Consider the following 15,240-nt stretch of genomic DNA (forward strand, 5'->3'; position numbering starts at 1 on the left):
CAACAGCACACAGCTTCGCAGAATGCAGCCAATAAAAAGGGTTGATGATCCTGCATCACAACGCACCAACAAGACACCGAGAGAATACAGCATCTTGCGACATGAGCGAGACCAAGCCCTGGCAGAAAAGATGGCGCAGTATGCGTCAAGGCAAGAAGCTCAAAGACGAGTAAGTACTACACATCAGAACAGAAGTACAAAGCTGACATCCTCTCAGGCTGCCTTGCAAGCCAGGGCTCAAGGTCAAGCTCAGATGGCTGGCACTCCTGGAGCTGCGCAGGTCGGTCAGAACTCAGCTCAAGCCGCTGCCGCCGCCGCCGCCGCCGTGGCAGCAGCCAATGGAATGAATGGTGTTGGCCGACTTAATGTACCTAATCAGCTTGCTGTTGCCGCCGCCGCCGCCGGCCAAGCTCGTCCTAGAATGCCCATGCAATCTCCTGCTGCCAATGGCATGGGGGGTGTTCCGTCTCAAATGGCTGGCGGGCTCGTTCCACCTAATCAGATGACGAGTGCGCAACAAGCCCAATTGCAGGCAATGCAGGGACAACACAACCGCATGCCCATGCCAAACCCTCAGCCTGACGTCAACTTGATGATGCGTGCCCAGCGCATCTCCGAACAACAACGTCTGGCACAGATGCAGCACGCTCAAGGCGGCCCTGGCACCCCTGGCCAAGGGGCGAACGGTTCCCAGCAGAGTCCCCCCTTGAACATGCGAAATGGTGTCAACAGCATCAACGGAGCCAATACAATGAACCAGCAGAACTTCATAAATAACGCCCAGGCTATGATGGCACAGTTCAACTCCGGTAATCTCGGCTCACCACAGGCCAATGGCCTTCATATGCCGGCTGGTCCTGCTGGCTCAATAGCCCCACGACCACAAGCACAGCTCCCCCCTAGCATTGCCGCTCAGCTTGTTCAGCTCGAGGCCCAGTTTCGTACTAAGAACCCGACCCTACCCCCTGATCAAATTCGCCAAATGGCAACAGAGCATCTGACACGCCTTATGATGGCTCAGCGCACTGCTATGAACTCTGCTGCTGGTACAGCGAACGGCCAAGGCGGACTTGCTGCGAGCATCGCCGCTACGACAAGCCCTCACCAATACGCCGCGCTGCTTCGCCAACAACAACAGCAGCAGGCAAGTCAAGCGGCTGGTAGCCCTGGACAACAACACCAGCAGCTTCACCAGCAGCATCAACAAGCGAAACAACAGCAGCCTCAACAGCAGCCTCAACAGCAGCAACAAGGGCAAGGGCAAGGGCAAGCCCAGGCCCAAGCTCAGCAGCAGCAACAAGCTCAGCAACAGCAACAGAGGCAGGCAAGCGGCAGTGCTACACCGTCAGCAGGCTAATCGTACAAAACGGGCAAAATAAAATAAAGTTTCTTGTTTGGGTTCTAGAACCACTGGTTTGGTTGGTGCATGGGAAGCGATGAATATTGGTGTTGATCTTGTCATGAAAAAAGCGTGCAGGCAAAAGAAGGGGCATCATTCTGGTTCTGGTTGTACAGTTGCTTACCCTTTTTATGTATGAGCAACGGATGGTTGGTATGGCATATTCGTGATGAGTTGGAGATCATCTGTAGATACATTTTATTAATTATTCGAGGTGTGAAATAGGCGTATCATTACGCCAAGCCTCGAAGTCCTCGTCTGTTCAAGGCGATTTTTTTTTTAAAAAAAAAAAAAACACCACCCTCATGCAATTGCATTCACCATCTCGCGCATCCGCAAGTGACACGATGAATAGGAAATACGAGCACAAGATAGAATAAACATATCATTTATCTAACATCAATGCCATGTCTATACTAATGAAACCCAACGCCGTTCATGCACATAAGATGATACAGCCCGCCTCGACGCGGGAATCTCATGAATATCCATCATTCACTATATCCCACTCAGCTTGGTCCACCGTGCCCGCCCCTAGAGCCATCACCTTGAAGCAGTAGCCTGGGCTTGATGAAGTCCTCGTCTAGATGGTGGAACACACTGGCAGGATCCTCCGAGGACCAGAGCTGTCGGAGGGCATTGGTTGCTGTTATAGGTTGGCCACCGGGTGTCTCTGTCGTGGGAGTTGCATATGCACTGTCTACTCGAGATGGAGGAGCGGTGCTAGCCCGTGGCAGTGGTGATCGTCGGGCTGGCGGAGGCAGGTCGGAGACGTCAATATCGCTACCAATGTCGGAATCATCGTTATGGCGAAGGAGATCAGATCGCTCCGGGATAGAGTTCTTTCGACTCTTGCTAACAGGGCGGCCACCAGTGTGCGGAGACGAGGCGCCTGAGACATAACTAGCAGACTGGCCAGCTTCGAGACTGCCAAGGGCGACGCTGCCATTCCGGCGAGGATTATATCCGATCCCTGTTCCTGAACGCTTGACCTGAAGGCCTCCGCCAAAGGTCTCGATATCGAACTCATCGTCGCTGTCGACTTCTTCAACAACGCCAGTCCGAATACCCAGGATCTCAAGCATTCGAGCAGTCGTACCACCAAAAATGATGACAGTAAGCACGACAACAACCAGAACAGTAGCTCTAAGTGCGGGCGCGTTGTCGCCAGTGAGCAAAGCAGCAAGCGCCACGCCGACAGCTCCACGGAGGCCAGCCCAGTAGAGCATGGCCTGGTAGTTGTAGGGCAGCTCATCGCCAACCTCTTGACCGCGTCTGCTGGCGCGATATCGAATGAACCAGTTAATAGCCTTGGACAAAGGGAATACAGCGACCCATCTGGCAGCACAGACAGCCAGAATAGTGACAATGATGAGAGGCGGCTGGAATGAAAGGTTGTTGTCTGTGAACAAAGCCAGCCCCAGGTAAATGAATATGAAGTTCTCAGACAACTGCGATAAGATTTGAAAGATGAACTTGGTGGTGAGTTGAGTTCGGCGTGACATGTTGAAATAGGCATAGTGCTTAAGTGTAATACCGCAGAAAAGCAGCGACACAATACCTGCATGGAAATTAGAATGTGTGTAGCACAAGCCAAGACTGGAGTAACGTACCAGACATATGAAGGCCGTGAGAGAAGAAGTAAGTGGCGTAGGCGATCAAGACAATCAAACAACTCTCAATCTTGGGAATACGGCGAAGGTAGGTAAACTTAAGCAGCAAAGCAGTGCCCACGCCAACAATGAAGCCAATAAACATGCTGCAGAAGAAGACGAGCAAAAAGATTCCTGTACCTTCGAAGAAGCTGACGATGCCAAGATTAGCAGCCTCGCCCTTCTTGTACTTCTGCGCAGTTTCGAAAATGACAATGGCAATAGCATCATTGAGAATCGACTCTCCAAATATGATGGTATACAGCTTGGGGTCAACCTTGTAGGTGTTGAAGATTGCGAGAATAGTGACAGGGTCAGTAGCGGAGAGAGTTGCGCCCACGGAAATCGCATCGACAAAGGTCATGCCCAGCGATCCGGGGAGGAGTGTAAAGATGTACAGGATCAAGCCAATGACGACAGCCGACAGAAAGGTTCCAGCAAAGGCAAAGGTCAAGATGGTACCAATGTTGCGGAAGAAGTTGGCCTGATGTAGCTCATAACCCGAGGATAGAATAATAGGTGGCAGAAGAAGGTTAAAGAAGATTTGGTAGTCGAAACTGATCATGTTGCGAATAGAGTCGCCAGAAGCTATCATCAAGACAAGCCCAACAACCATTCCTGCAAGGAGAAGACATGTAAGCCATTGATCCCCGGTAGTTGATTTCAGGGAGCGCACCAGCAAAGATGGATATAACCGTTTCATGTATAGCAGTGACCTTCTTCATCTGCAGCATATAGCTTGTGAAGAAAGCAATAATGAGCAGCATAATCGAGATGAAGAGCGCCCATGCCGCGAACAATTCCTTCTGAGCAGAGTCACCCTCTGGAGGTCATCGTCAGTATTTCTTGTGGTGAATTGTCTCTTTTCGAATGGGAAAACGCACCCTCAGGATCGCTCTCTTCATCGGTCGCTCGCTCTATGTTCGATTCGTCAGTCTCACGTTGCGGAATTAGAGTCGGGCTCCATAGGTGATGAATAGCGTACTAAGGAGCTGGAAGCCCATTCCAACGAATCTTGCGGAAGCCATTGTATTTGCGACGTCTCCGTCTCTGTCTCTTTGCGATAATTTAAAGCTGTCGCGATCGTCCAGATCAAGTGGGAAACCCTTTGCGCGAGCCTCGTAAGCTGCAGCACTGGAACATTCGCAAGGGAGCGCGAGTATCGAGAGGAAGCGGTATTGGGACCGCAGGACGAATTACTGTAGATGTTGTTGTTGCTGCTGCTGACGACGTCGACACGAAAGAAGAGTCCAGGCAGCGAAATAGCGAATGTTGGAGGGAACAAGTTGGCGTGCCCTGGTCTGGGTATGCGATAGGAAGCTAGAGGGATACTACCTAAGGTTAAGGTAAGGTAAGGTAATGGAACTATGCTAAGTGCAAGGTGGGCCGAGCAGCCAAGATAGGTACACCAGATGAAAGGCGACAGCTTTCAAAAGATCAAGACTCTGATTGGCTCATCTTTGATGCAAAGGATATTACCTACCAATCCGAGTTGTCGTTCACGTCTAGACAAGCTGACTGATAGGAAGTCAACTGTAAATACTGTTTTCCCAGATAAATTCTATTAGCACTGAAGAGAAAGATGACGTAAGATCATTCTACCATGAAGTTGTCATGATATGCCTTGTCTCCTGTATGTAGTATAACCCATCATGCTAGGTAATACCAACCTCGGGACTTGAAACAAAGAAACAAGCAAACATATCCAAACTCGGGGTCTAGTTTGCTTTCAACTCGTACAGCATTGGACCCCATGTAAAGTAGGTTGTTTTGCTAACCAACCATCGCTGGCTTCGTGGTCTACCTAATCGAAAAACTCGCAGTCCTTGATTATCAGTTCCATCGATTGCATCCATGGACGCTAGCGGGGCCGTTGGTGGGGGACAGGGTCTCCTGTTGAGGCTCTTCAGCAGGTCCATCCACTAATCATACTGAAATTTAGCCCCTGGAGGGGCCGGGGACGACCCCGGAGCGTATGCACTTAGCTATTTGAACCCCGTATTCGAAAGCCTTCACTTCCACTGGAAGCTGTCAACTTCACAACCTAAGTTAGCTGAACAACTCCGCCGTCGCGTCTACGACGTACATTGAAAATTACAACGTCGATCACGCGCATAATCTGTAGGAGCACTCGCGATCACGATGTATCACCTCGCCAAAGGCATTTACCTCTATGCGACCAGCAAAGAAGGTACTTTCAACACCTCGTGATTTCTTCCCTTGAACGCTAACCTCGCTATCTTGCTAGAATACTCTGTAATTCTTCTAGGTCTTGACAATGCCGGCAAAACCACCTTTCACGAACAAGTCAAGTCCATGTTCCTACCAAATAGACCCGACCCGAAGCTCAAGACAGTACCCACCGTAGGCCAGAACGTTTCGACGATACCCCTACAAGACATGTACCTCAAGCTTTGGGACGTAGGCGGTCAGCACTCGCTCCGAAAGCTCTGGGAGAGTTACTATGCAAGCTGCCATGCTATAGTCTTCATCATCGACAGCACAGATATTGGCGACGGAAACATTGAGCATGACGAGAACGTTGGCAGACTGGAGGAGTGTCGGCTAGTCCTCGAGGACGTCCTACAACACTCTGAAACTGAAGGGGTACCACTTCTAATTCTAGCAAACAAACAGGATCGCGAGGATTGCGTCGAGACAATACGCATCAAGGAGGGTCTAGTAAAGAAGGTTATGGAGGGAGACAAGGGCTCCGCTGTCCGCGACTCTCGTGTGCTGGCCATGAGTGCTCTTACTGGCGACGGGGTCCGAGAAGCTATCGAGTGGGTAAGGACAAGAGTACAATGGAACAAAGAGTCTCGACCGCCTGTGATGCGGTAGTTTCTAACATGAGTGGCCTTTATGTGCGATCACTAGAGCTTATGAGCTACGACAGTACCTGGGTTGGCGTATGTATCGGAGTTTGTATGGAGCATCAGTAAATCACTGCATAGCCTTGAAGCACGGGAAACACTGGGCGAACATTTTGCGGGGTATCATGGTTTCTATTTTCCTCTGGGTTTATTGCTTTTCTTGGTATTAAGTTGCAGATGTTAGCCTCACCTGTCATTCTCGGCTGTCAACTCAGCCATGAGCCCTCCTTTGTCCCTTCGCTTTGCGTCCTCAGCCAGCTTACTATCCACTAGGTCAGATAGCTCCTTAGATCGGTTGAGTGCTCCTTGAGCACACTGGATGAAGAGTGGTGCGTCAAGAGAAGTTCCTCCCAGTTTGGCAATCTGACAAATCTCGCCATGCTTGTTGAGACTGTATGTGCAGTGAGAAACTCGCAGTTGCTCCTCAAGCCAGTTGGTATCAACGAGGACTTGGCTTCCATCTTCGCCAAAGAAGCTGAAGGTGACACAGAAAGGGGAGTGTAGCCAGCTTAGAGGCACGGGCTCTCGCTCAGCAGGTGTGTAGATGGTGAGGTTTTCTCCCTCAATGCTGGAATCAGGCTTGCGGAAATGTCGAAGAGCTGCAACAACTGCTAAACAAGCCGCGTCTGTGAGGTTTCCGTCATGCGTGAGGACGTGAAGATCGACTCTGATAGACCAACATTTCTGGCCGGCGATGAGGCATAGTGACTCGGTGTCTAGCGCACCAGATCTTCTGATTGTTTTCTCGAGAAGCCTGGAGAGAAGAACCTCCTCGAGCGAAGGGCGGTTGACCTCATACGAAGGGGCAACCATGGGACTGAGTTCTGATGTGATTGTGAAAACTCCGTCAAAGGGACGGTCTGAGTATGGCACGGTGACTTCTGCTGAGACTTTTGCTAGAACTCTGAGAGTTTTATTAGCAAGAACTATATATCACTAAGATATAATAGTGAAATACCTTGTTTTTCCATACTTGACTTCCGCAACTCCATATTCATCTCCAAAGGTGAGTTCAAGAGGTCGAAACTCGTCGAATTTGCGCCCGTCTAATCGCAAACCTTCATCGAGAGCTTGGGTGACAAAAGTCCTCTCAGGAAGAGAAGGTTCAGCTTCACGAGGCATGATTGACTATTATTTTTGTGTGAATATTTCGTGACAGGAAATGCTGTGTTTATAAACTGCCAAAGCGTAACAGACAGAGAGAAACATTGAAGAAATTCTGCCAGGCGGTGAGGCGCCATGTACGGTAGGCCTGCTTCTCATGTACGCCTCGCGTCGGCAATGTTCAAGACTTCTTATTGACATTGAAACACCATTTTTTCAAGAATTTATTGAGGAACTATCGCCATGACTACTGCGCATAGACCTACGTTCGATCCGGTCCGTATTCTCCCTTCTATTTCTTCAGCGCATACTGACTTTTACAGGCCCGTGGCAAAGAAGCCCTCCGAGGTCCAGCCTACCATCAACGCCTTCTCCCAGCCCACACCCAACTCAAATATCGTCAAGCCGGTCAAGGCGGCGATGCTGACGAACCCACGCGCGATCTCGCTGCCGAGCTTCTCGCTGCTGAAGCCGCCCATTTCACCAAGAAGAACGGCGCCCCTGCCCTCATTGACGATGCCGACGAGGACGACGAAACCAGCGTGTCCAATGGCGCGAAGCGAGCGCTTCCAAGCGCTGAAGGTGAGGGGGAAGATCTAGAGGCGAAGAGACGGCGGATACTAGCAGAAACAAGAGCTATCGATGCCGACGATAGCGAAGAGGACGACGACGATGACAGTGAAGACGACGAGGATAGCGATGATGACTCTGATGCAGAGCTGCAGAGAGAGTTGGACCGTGTACGAAGAGAGCGAGAGGAGAGAAAGAAGAAAGAGGTAAGTCTGATCGGTTCTTAGATGCAGATAATGGTTTGCTGATACACATCACAGGAGGCCGAGCGACTCAAAGAAGAGGAAGAGGCCCGAGAACGAGATATTGCCCTAGGAAATCCTCTTCTCAACAAGCAAGATTTCAATATGAAGCGCCGCTGGGACGATGACGTGGTATTCAAGAACCAGGCACGTGGCACAGAAGACAAGGGCAAGAAAAAGGAGTTCGTAAACGTAAGTCTTGTGATTCTTCCGTTTGCAAAGCATTCTCTGCCAGCGACTCAGTTCTATATGCATTTTCCCCCCCTTTTTCTTCAAAGATGAAAAGACATCATTCGCTAACCCAGACCTTTAGGATCTCCTCCGTTCCGACTTTCATAGGCGCTTCATGAGCAAGTACGTTAGATAATGACATAGACAAACTCCTCCATTTTAGACATTAGATACCCTGAATTTTAAATCAAGCACTCTCCTGCGACCGTCTTCGTCCGTCCTTTGACTCCAAAGCCTGCTCGGTGAGGATCTTGTTCTCCAGACCTTCGAAGGCTCCGAGAACGTTGCCGTACTTCTGATAGGTTCCCTCGCGGTAACCGTCGTCAATGCGTTGGATGTTACCCTCCTCAGTCCATCGCTTACCAATGAGCTCGTCGAATGTCTCGTTTGGCTGGCGCTCGAGAGCCCAGAGAGCCTTGTAGGCTCCGCCAAGGGCGCAGGCATTACCGCCAACGTCGAGCTTGTAAACACCGTCGCTGCCGCCGAGGACCTCGCCAATGACGCGGGCGATGGCTGGGTTCAGAGAGCCACCTCCAACGAGGTAGATACGACGGGGCTGAGCTGGTAGGCCGGGTCGAGTGCTCTCAACAAGGTTCTGAGAGCGCAGACGCATAGACAGGGCCTGAGACTCAACAATCACTCGAGCATCAGTCTCCTTGTCCCATCCTCCCTTGACTTCCTGAAGGTCAGAGCCATCTGGCTCGCATGTGTATCGCCAAGTGCCTGCACGGATGTTGGGTACCACTTCGGTAAGGTAGAAGTATAGACCAAGCATGCGCCTATCGTCCTCCTTGGCAGCGCCCAGAGCAGGAGTGTTCTCGATGGCCTTATTGAAGTTCTCCCAGCCGGTAGGGCCGTTCTCAGGCTTGGGAAGTTGGTCTCGCACTCGCTCACGTGCTAGGCCTCCATTCTTGTAGCACAACATAAACATGTAGTGGCCATCGGTTGTGGGGTGGTTGAAGAAGTGGTAAGCGCCATCAGGCTTGTACTTTGGTGTGTTCATAAGGAATGTCGTCGAAGTACCGAGAGAGACGATGGCGTCGAGAGGTCGAAGGGGAAGGGCGAGAATGGTTCCGGGGTTATCGCCGGTGAATGGTGTGATCTGGCAGTCAGGGTGGAAGCCGTGACGGTCCACGAAATAGGGAGAGATAGAGCCCAAAACAGCAGCGCCATCGAGGCAAGGCTCACCCAGTTTCTTTCGTAGGTTGAGGGCATCACGCTTGCTTCCAGCAGCAAGCTCGAGAAGAGGTTCGCTGTATGTTTGGCGGGACATGTCCCAGAGGTTCATACCACAGACATCGCTGACATCCATGGGGGCGATGGCGCCGAGGAAGACGGATGCCAGCCATGACGAGACGAGGGAAATGTGAGCCGTCTTGGCGTACATGTCTGGGAGGTCCTTCTTAAGGCGCATAATCTGGGTTCCAGTAAATCGCTGGTAGACTTGTTAATACTGGTTTTCTCTGGCTATTTAGGAATATCAACTTACATGGTGAGCACCGCTGCCTGTCACCTCAGCAAGCTTCTGGCGACCGCCAAGAGCAGCATCAAAAGCGTCACATTCAGCCTGAGTGCTCTGATCCTGCCAATTGGGCGACCATTGGTGCGAAAGGGCCTGTGGTAGCTGAACAACCAGAGGGAGACGAGGATCAAGATGGTGAAGAATCTCGTAGGCATTGCCATTCCAGTAGACACTGCCATGCTGCTGACAAGAGCCGCTGATACCGCGAATATGAGATAGAGGAACAGGCATAGACTCGGCCAATCGGTCCAGGACGAGATCTACAGACTCGAGCCACATGGCAACGGGCGCATAGACCTCGCCTGTCTCCTCGTAGACATGGACACCTTTCTTGATGCCATATTTGTGGCCAAAGTCCTTGTCGAAGTCGACCTTGGCTTCACCTTTGACCTTGAGGTCTGAGTCGACAACCAGAGCTGGATATGGGTTAGCAAATTGTGCCGGCAGCTGAGAATCTGGCTTACGTGCCTTTGAGCTGTTGAGTCGACAGATCGAAGCCGAGGTATAGTGGCTTAAAGTCCGAGGACTGATCTGGGGAGTTGGATCGAGCAAGGAACGGCATTGCGAAGAGCTTCAGACAAATGTCGAGCTGTTGAATCTAGGTAAGGATACTATATCCAAGGGCGCCAACCACGGCGACGTCAATGGTAGCGAGATGACGAAATGAGAGCCAATTCAGTAGGTGACGTAAGAATTGGCAGTCTTGTACGTGCGTGTGGTGTAGATGATCTTTTACGGCGAGCAATGGGTGAAAAGCCTCAGTGGAATATGGGTCAAGTTGTGTGAGACAGGGAAACCACCAGGAAAAGCCACGAGCTGGGCTTTATAGCTTATAACGCGTGTACCTTGCCTTAGCTGAGCAGTCACTGCCAGTCAGTAACTGCATCATGTTAGACCGCCACCCTCCAACAGGGAAGAACGAGATGGACACACACTAAGGTTGTCTTCAGTGGGTAACATGCATCAGAAATCAACTCCAAAGCTAGCATTAACTGTAAGGCGTGGATGCAGTAATGACAATGCCAATACCAATATGATACACCCATACAAAGCCAATAATTCTATGTCCCTACTTCATCTATTTACACAAAGACAATAGTCACCAAAATCATGTCGTAAAAATTGGGCTGAGAGGTCATATGAACACAATTCCATGCCCGGGGAAGATATCCGTACGTTCACCAAGGTGTGTCGTGTCTACCTATTTGCTGCTATTGCATATAGATTACCTGGTAGCTGGGTCATCTTTGCCTAAAAATGAACAAGATGCGATTCTTTTATTTTGACATATCTTTTCTCTCTCTCTCTCTCCCTCCCTCCCTCCCTCTTGTAAAGCAATTATCCAATTCCGACTTAGATACCATCAGAAAAGCCAACTACGTACCTCTCAAAAAGAAATATGGAGATTTTTTCTCTCACTTTCCATCCTCCGTATCAACGTGGGGTTGTCTTCTCCGCTGAATGAGTCGTTCAACCCAACGAGCCAACCCCAGTTTTTCAATAAGACCCTTGATGATCGATAAAAGGAAGCCTGGGCTAGCGTCAGGAGGGGCGTGTATAATAAGTTACCTACCTAGTTGCAAAGACGACACTCAACACCAGAGAAATTTAAGCATTCGCATTCAGGCAAGTCGTGATACGGATCAAGCCGAAGGAGGTGTGGAAACAGAAGAATAGGAATTGATCACCAGGGACAAACACTACAAAAGTCAAGAAAAGAAGCATGATAGAACATGACTATTAGGAGGATTAGTATGGCCAAGAGACTTCTTACTGTGTGACACTCTTCTTAACTCTATGCATTAGAATATCTTCAGTTTCAATTAGCCAATGCAAAAAAAGAATTAAATAAAAATAAAATAAAAATAACAAAAGCTCACTGTCATATCATGACATGTTCTCGACAATCAAGTCTTCACTTTCTTCTTCTTTCAATTCCAGAGCCCTATTTGCATTTAGCCTAAATCCATCAACAGCTCCCACCCCAGTCCCATCTTCAGTTTATATCCCGGCCAATAGAACCCGTGACCTCTCAAAGTCTGGCTGCTCCTCGTGAACAAAGTCAAGCCAATGAGTAACGAGCGCTTCTAACTGACAGCAAGAAGGGGGCGTGAGGAAATTGAATTCAGCTTCTATGAGAATTGTCTCTTTCCTTGACTCTGGATACAGAAGGACATTGGAATATTTCTCTGCTCCATCTTCAAGAGCATTTCGGTGGATGTGCTCAAGGTTACCTATAGCCATGAGCCTCAAGCATGGGGGTCATTCAAGTCCGGTGACATCCTTGCCGCCTGAAATCTCATCATTTTCTTCGACATTATGGACAGTTCGACTTTACTTCTCTTGTTCTCCGTCTAATTCCCTCTTCTCCTGTTGGGGCGCGTCTAAGCTGAAAAACGCCACAAGGACGACCTGCATGTACCTCTCTTATCTGCATTTTCTATCCGTACATAGTGTACACACATTACAGTCTGTGTAGCATAGTCCAAATCTCATGGGTTGTTGTCTTGATGAGTGTAGACCCTTCTTCTTGTCCCTTTAAGTTATGTGCCCCGCGAAACACACTTCCTTGTACCTTCTCTTCCGCTTTTAGAGTACATATGTCTATGGTCTGCTCTATTGCACCAATTGCTTCCTATCAATTCCGGCCCTGGCCCGGAACAAGATGAAAAAACATGAAATAGAAAAGGGTGTACACTTTTCACTGCATATGCACATGCAGATGCCATCGGTCTTCCTTCACCGACGGTCAGGTCGACAGCTGCCGGCTATTGAGAGATCCTAGTCTGAACCTCTTATGGCCCTCTCATCCGGCCAGGCTCCACTGGCCCGCAGCTCAAACCCCAAGAAGCCGAGCTAGACCCCAGTCAAGGGGCAAGGTTGGCTTGGACTTGTCGTACCAAAGGGCAGCTTCAAAGAGAACAAGATGCAGCATGGTCGTGATCGATCCCAGGATCCCAGGCTAAAGTCTCGCTTCTGACAGGGCATCCTCCACTCTAATGCTTGTTTCTGTTCCTGAGACCATCGCCTTGTTCGTGGGAGCCATTGGGTTCATGAACATGACCACTACTCTTGTGATCATGATGGTCGTGATGCTCGTGATTGTGGTTCGACTCGCCCTCTGCCTCAGACGCATCCTCCTCGGTCTCTGGTGGCAGAACCACAGTCCCAGGGATAAAGTCGTCAAACCTTGCCTTGGCGGTAGCCTCCCTGGGCGAGAATCGGATGCGAACTCTTCTGACACCGCGTACTTTCCCTCCGACTTGAGTCCGCACCGCGTCTTCGACCTGCTGCGTTGTGTCAACAGACCACGCACCAGGCACGGTCATCTCGAGGTCCACAAGATAATTCTGGCCTGATTTGATACCGCTCACTTCGCGCAGGGCAACTTCGTGTCCTTCAACCACGTTCTTCAATGCTTTATTAGCCTGTTTTGTCACTGAAGACTTGATCTCATCATCAATGCCCTGGTCTGCCAGTTCGCGAAAAGCAGCAACTGTGTTTCCGGCACCAGCCTGGATAACCATGATGGAGATGAGAAGACCGCCGACGGGATCCAGCCACGCCGCATTCTCCATTGCATTAGCTCCCATGATGGCTGCCAAAGTGACGAACCCCGTTAAACTGTCGACTCGGTGATGAATGGCGTTCGACGCGAGAACCGACGATTTACGTTCCCGGGCAACCTTCATTGCTGTAATTGGTCAGCTCTTATACTTTCAATCCCAAGGCTTACGTTACACACGCGCATTCTAGCGCCGCGACCCTAAGAGTTGGGAGAACACTTACTCGCATGATAGAGCCATTCCTTAATCAGAATGGTCCCTGCTGCAAGCCAAGCGGCATGCATACTCGGGATCCCAAGTGCTGCAGCTCCATGAGAATGGCTATGACCGTGTCCGACGTGCTCCAGAATACCATGTGCCGCTTCAGGGTAAAAGTGTCCATAAAGACTGATACCGCTGTCCCAACCCATGTAAAGACCTCCGGCCAAGAGCATGCTCGAGACACCGAGTGATCCCAGACTCTCTACCTTGCCAAAGCCCATGGGGAATTTGTCTGTTGGTGGTTTTAGACTCCATGTGACTGTCGCGAGCGTCAAGATATCAGATGCAAGATCTGTGATGCTATGCCATGCGTCGGCAGTCATTGCTTTGGAGTTGAAAGCCCATCCACCAGCGAATTTAGCAATTGCCATACCCAGGTTAGAGACCAAGCCAATCCGGGTGATTCGGACGCCGGGGTCGTCTTTGTTGCCTGAAGTTAGGTATGCGTTGTCGTGATGGTGGTGGTGGCCCAAGATGCCATGGCTATGACTGTGGTCATGACCGTGGCTGTGATTATGACCATCTTTGTGGTCGTGGCCTTGGCCAGTATGCGGTCGTATCTGCGACATTGAAGTTTTTACGAGTGAGGGTGGTGATCGAAGTTTGTTGCGAAAGGGAGCGAGATGTGGTAGCGAATTAGTCGAAGGGCGAGCGACGGAGGCAGTATTTGATACGTGGTAGGATGAGAGCTTAGACGAGGCTGAGAGGTAGGCGCACGTCGATAGGGCGGCGACAATGGATGCTTTTTGCAGGGCGCGTAGGCGAAGACGTAGACAAGCGACGTGGGGAGTTGCTATATTTGATCTCAAAAGGGTCATCTGGCCTCGGTATTTGGTTTGTTGTGAAATATGGACATTAGGGTGCCCATTGATATGTCCATGTCCCCATGAGGCAAAGCCACGACTCTGGTTGTGACTGTGCGTGGCTCCAGCTCCAATTCCAGCTCCGGGTCCAGCTATTGGCGACGTCACTCCAGCGCCTGCGCCTGCGCCCGTGGGACGCCCGGCCTGCGGGAGACTCATACAGTATATCCGAGATGTTGTCTTGCAGGGGAAATACGGATAACACGGGAAAGTGGGAGAAGGGGCCGGGTATTGGGTTGCGTGTTTTCCCTTGGAGTTGCGTAGGGTCTGAAGCACGGTTCAGATATAGATATAGACGAATGTTGGAGAGGAAAGATGGTGTGTTTTGTTGACGTCGGGTTATCCAATGCCATACGCCCGTTAACGGAGCTGTTCAAGTTTCGAGTCGGGTTCAATAGAGCGAGCGGATTTGGCTCGGTCGGAAGCGGACCAAGGCCACATGAGCGAGTTAAAAGAGTCAATATGCGAAGAAGAGACAGAATTCCCCGAGAGAGAGGGAAAAAAAGATTATCAAGATTATCAGACATAAAACAAACAGAGTAGTTTAGCTCCACCAAAATCGAAGCTTGGTGCGGCAATTGGTAGGAAAAGACACCGACCTACGACGCCATTGAGGATAGGATGCGAGGTGAACCCACTATCTACGACACTCTCGCCTGATGAGTGATCGCGAGGTTCCGGTCTCCGGACAGCCAGCAACTGGCCTGGCCTGGCCTGGCCTTGACCGCTGAGCCATCTGCTTTCAGGGATGGTCAAGTTTGCGTCAGGGCATTTGCTGTACATTATGGCAATTGAGTAACCCAGTAGCCCAGGTAGGTACCTTGTGGAAGCAATACCTGTCTTGCGTCCATTCAGTACGATCATGGTTCTCCTATTCCGATCAATCACAGAGGCCTGTCTTTACCAATTCTACCCTGAAAGCTGACTCGAGTTTACCATCTTCTTTGTCATTATCAG

The 15,240-nt window shown here is 50.3% G+C and overlaps 7 protein-coding genes across 10 annotated transcripts in view; 3 read left to right on the plus strand and 4 right to left on the minus strand.

The window, feature by feature from the left end:
• FOXG_09381 (chromatin modification-like protein VID21) overlaps window positions 1-1,641 on the plus strand; it is a 5,566-nt gene extending 3,925 nt beyond the window's left edge. Inside the window, exons 4-5 of the mRNA XM_018388520.1 lie at window positions 7-169; window positions 218-1,641. Coding sequence (XP_018246598.1) covers window positions 7-169; window positions 218-1,357 — 1,303 coding nt within the window. The 3' untranslated portion in view covers window positions 1,358-1,641. The remainder of the gene's footprint in view (window positions 1-6; window positions 170-217) is intronic.
• Window positions 1,642-1,670: 29 nt separating this feature from the next.
• Window positions 1,671-4,555, minus strand: FOXG_09382 (CPA1 family monovalent cation:H+ antiporter). Of its 4 annotated transcripts, XM_018388521.1 has the most exons (5): window positions 4,037-4,555; window positions 3,936-3,968; window positions 3,728-3,874; window positions 3,013-3,669; window positions 1,671-2,960 (listed from the first exon to the last, which is right to left on the minus strand). In XM_018388521.1, exons 1-5 carry the CDS (start codon window positions 4,077-4,079, stop codon window positions 1,909-1,911), a joined length of 1,932 nt encoding a protein of 643 aa, XP_018246599.1. In that variant the 5' UTR covers window positions 4,080-4,555; the 3' UTR covers window positions 1,671-1,908. The 4 variants fall into 4 exon arrangements, with proteins under 4 accessions (XP_018246599.1, XP_018246600.1, XP_018246602.1 ...); XM_018388522.1 differs by having other exon boundaries at window positions 3,728-3,968; XM_018388524.1 differs by having other exon boundaries at window positions 1,695-2,960; window positions 3,013-3,874; window positions 4,037-4,398.
• Window positions 4,556-5,017: 462 nt separating this feature from the next.
• Window positions 5,018-6,809, plus strand: FOXG_09383 (ADP-ribosylation factor like protein 1). The gene is made up of 2 exons (XM_018388525.1): window positions 5,018-5,242; window positions 5,300-6,809. Exons 1-2 carry the CDS (start codon window positions 5,194-5,196, stop codon window positions 5,890-5,892), a joined length of 642 nt encoding a protein of 213 aa, XP_018246603.1. The 5' UTR covers window positions 5,018-5,193; the 3' UTR covers window positions 5,893-6,809.
• Window positions 5,433-7,141, minus strand: FOXG_09384 (exosome complex component RRP45). Its single transcript, XM_018388526.1, has 2 exons — window positions 6,883-7,141; window positions 5,433-6,828 (listed from the first exon to the last, which is right to left on the minus strand). Exons 1-2 carry the CDS (start codon window positions 7,044-7,046, stop codon window positions 6,111-6,113), a joined length of 882 nt encoding a protein of 293 aa, XP_018246604.1. The 5' UTR covers window positions 7,047-7,141; the 3' UTR covers window positions 5,433-6,110.
• A 73-nt stretch (window positions 7,142-7,214) lies between these two features.
• Window positions 7,215-8,869, plus strand: FOXG_09385 (uncharacterized protein). Its single transcript, XM_018388527.1, has 4 exons — window positions 7,215-7,304; window positions 7,352-7,804; window positions 7,859-8,032; window positions 8,154-8,869. The coding sequence occupies exons 1-4, from the start codon at window positions 7,272-7,274 to the stop codon at window positions 8,205-8,207; spliced, it is 714 nt and encodes a 237-aa protein (XP_018246605.1). The 5' UTR covers window positions 7,215-7,271; the 3' UTR covers window positions 8,208-8,869.
• FOXG_09386 (xylulokinase) lies at window positions 7,222-10,514 on the minus strand. Its single transcript, XM_018388528.1, has 3 exons — window positions 10,062-10,514; window positions 9,561-10,009; window positions 7,222-9,506 (listed from the first exon to the last, which is right to left on the minus strand). The coding sequence occupies exons 1-3, from the start codon at window positions 10,153-10,155 to the stop codon at window positions 8,259-8,261; spliced, it is 1,791 nt and encodes a 596-aa protein (XP_018246606.1). The 5' UTR covers window positions 10,156-10,514; the 3' UTR covers window positions 7,222-8,258.
• Window positions 10,515-11,460: 946 nt separating this feature from the next.
• On the minus strand, window positions 11,461-14,901 carry FOXG_09387 (uncharacterized protein). The gene is made up of 2 exons (XM_018388529.1): window positions 13,383-14,901; window positions 11,461-13,287 (listed from the first exon to the last, which is right to left on the minus strand). Exons 1-2 carry the CDS (start codon window positions 14,440-14,442, stop codon window positions 12,590-12,592), a joined length of 1,758 nt encoding a protein of 585 aa, XP_018246607.1. The 5' UTR covers window positions 14,443-14,901; the 3' UTR covers window positions 11,461-12,589.
• Between the last annotated feature and the right edge of the window lie 339 nt (window positions 14,902-15,240).

Source organism: Fusarium oxysporum, chromosome 9, assembly GCF_000149955.1.
Source record: "Fusarium oxysporum f. sp. lycopersici 4287 chromosome 9, whole genome shotgun sequence".
NCBI lineage: Eukaryota > Fungi > Ascomycota > Sordariomycetes > Hypocreales > Nectriaceae > Fusarium > Fusarium oxysporum.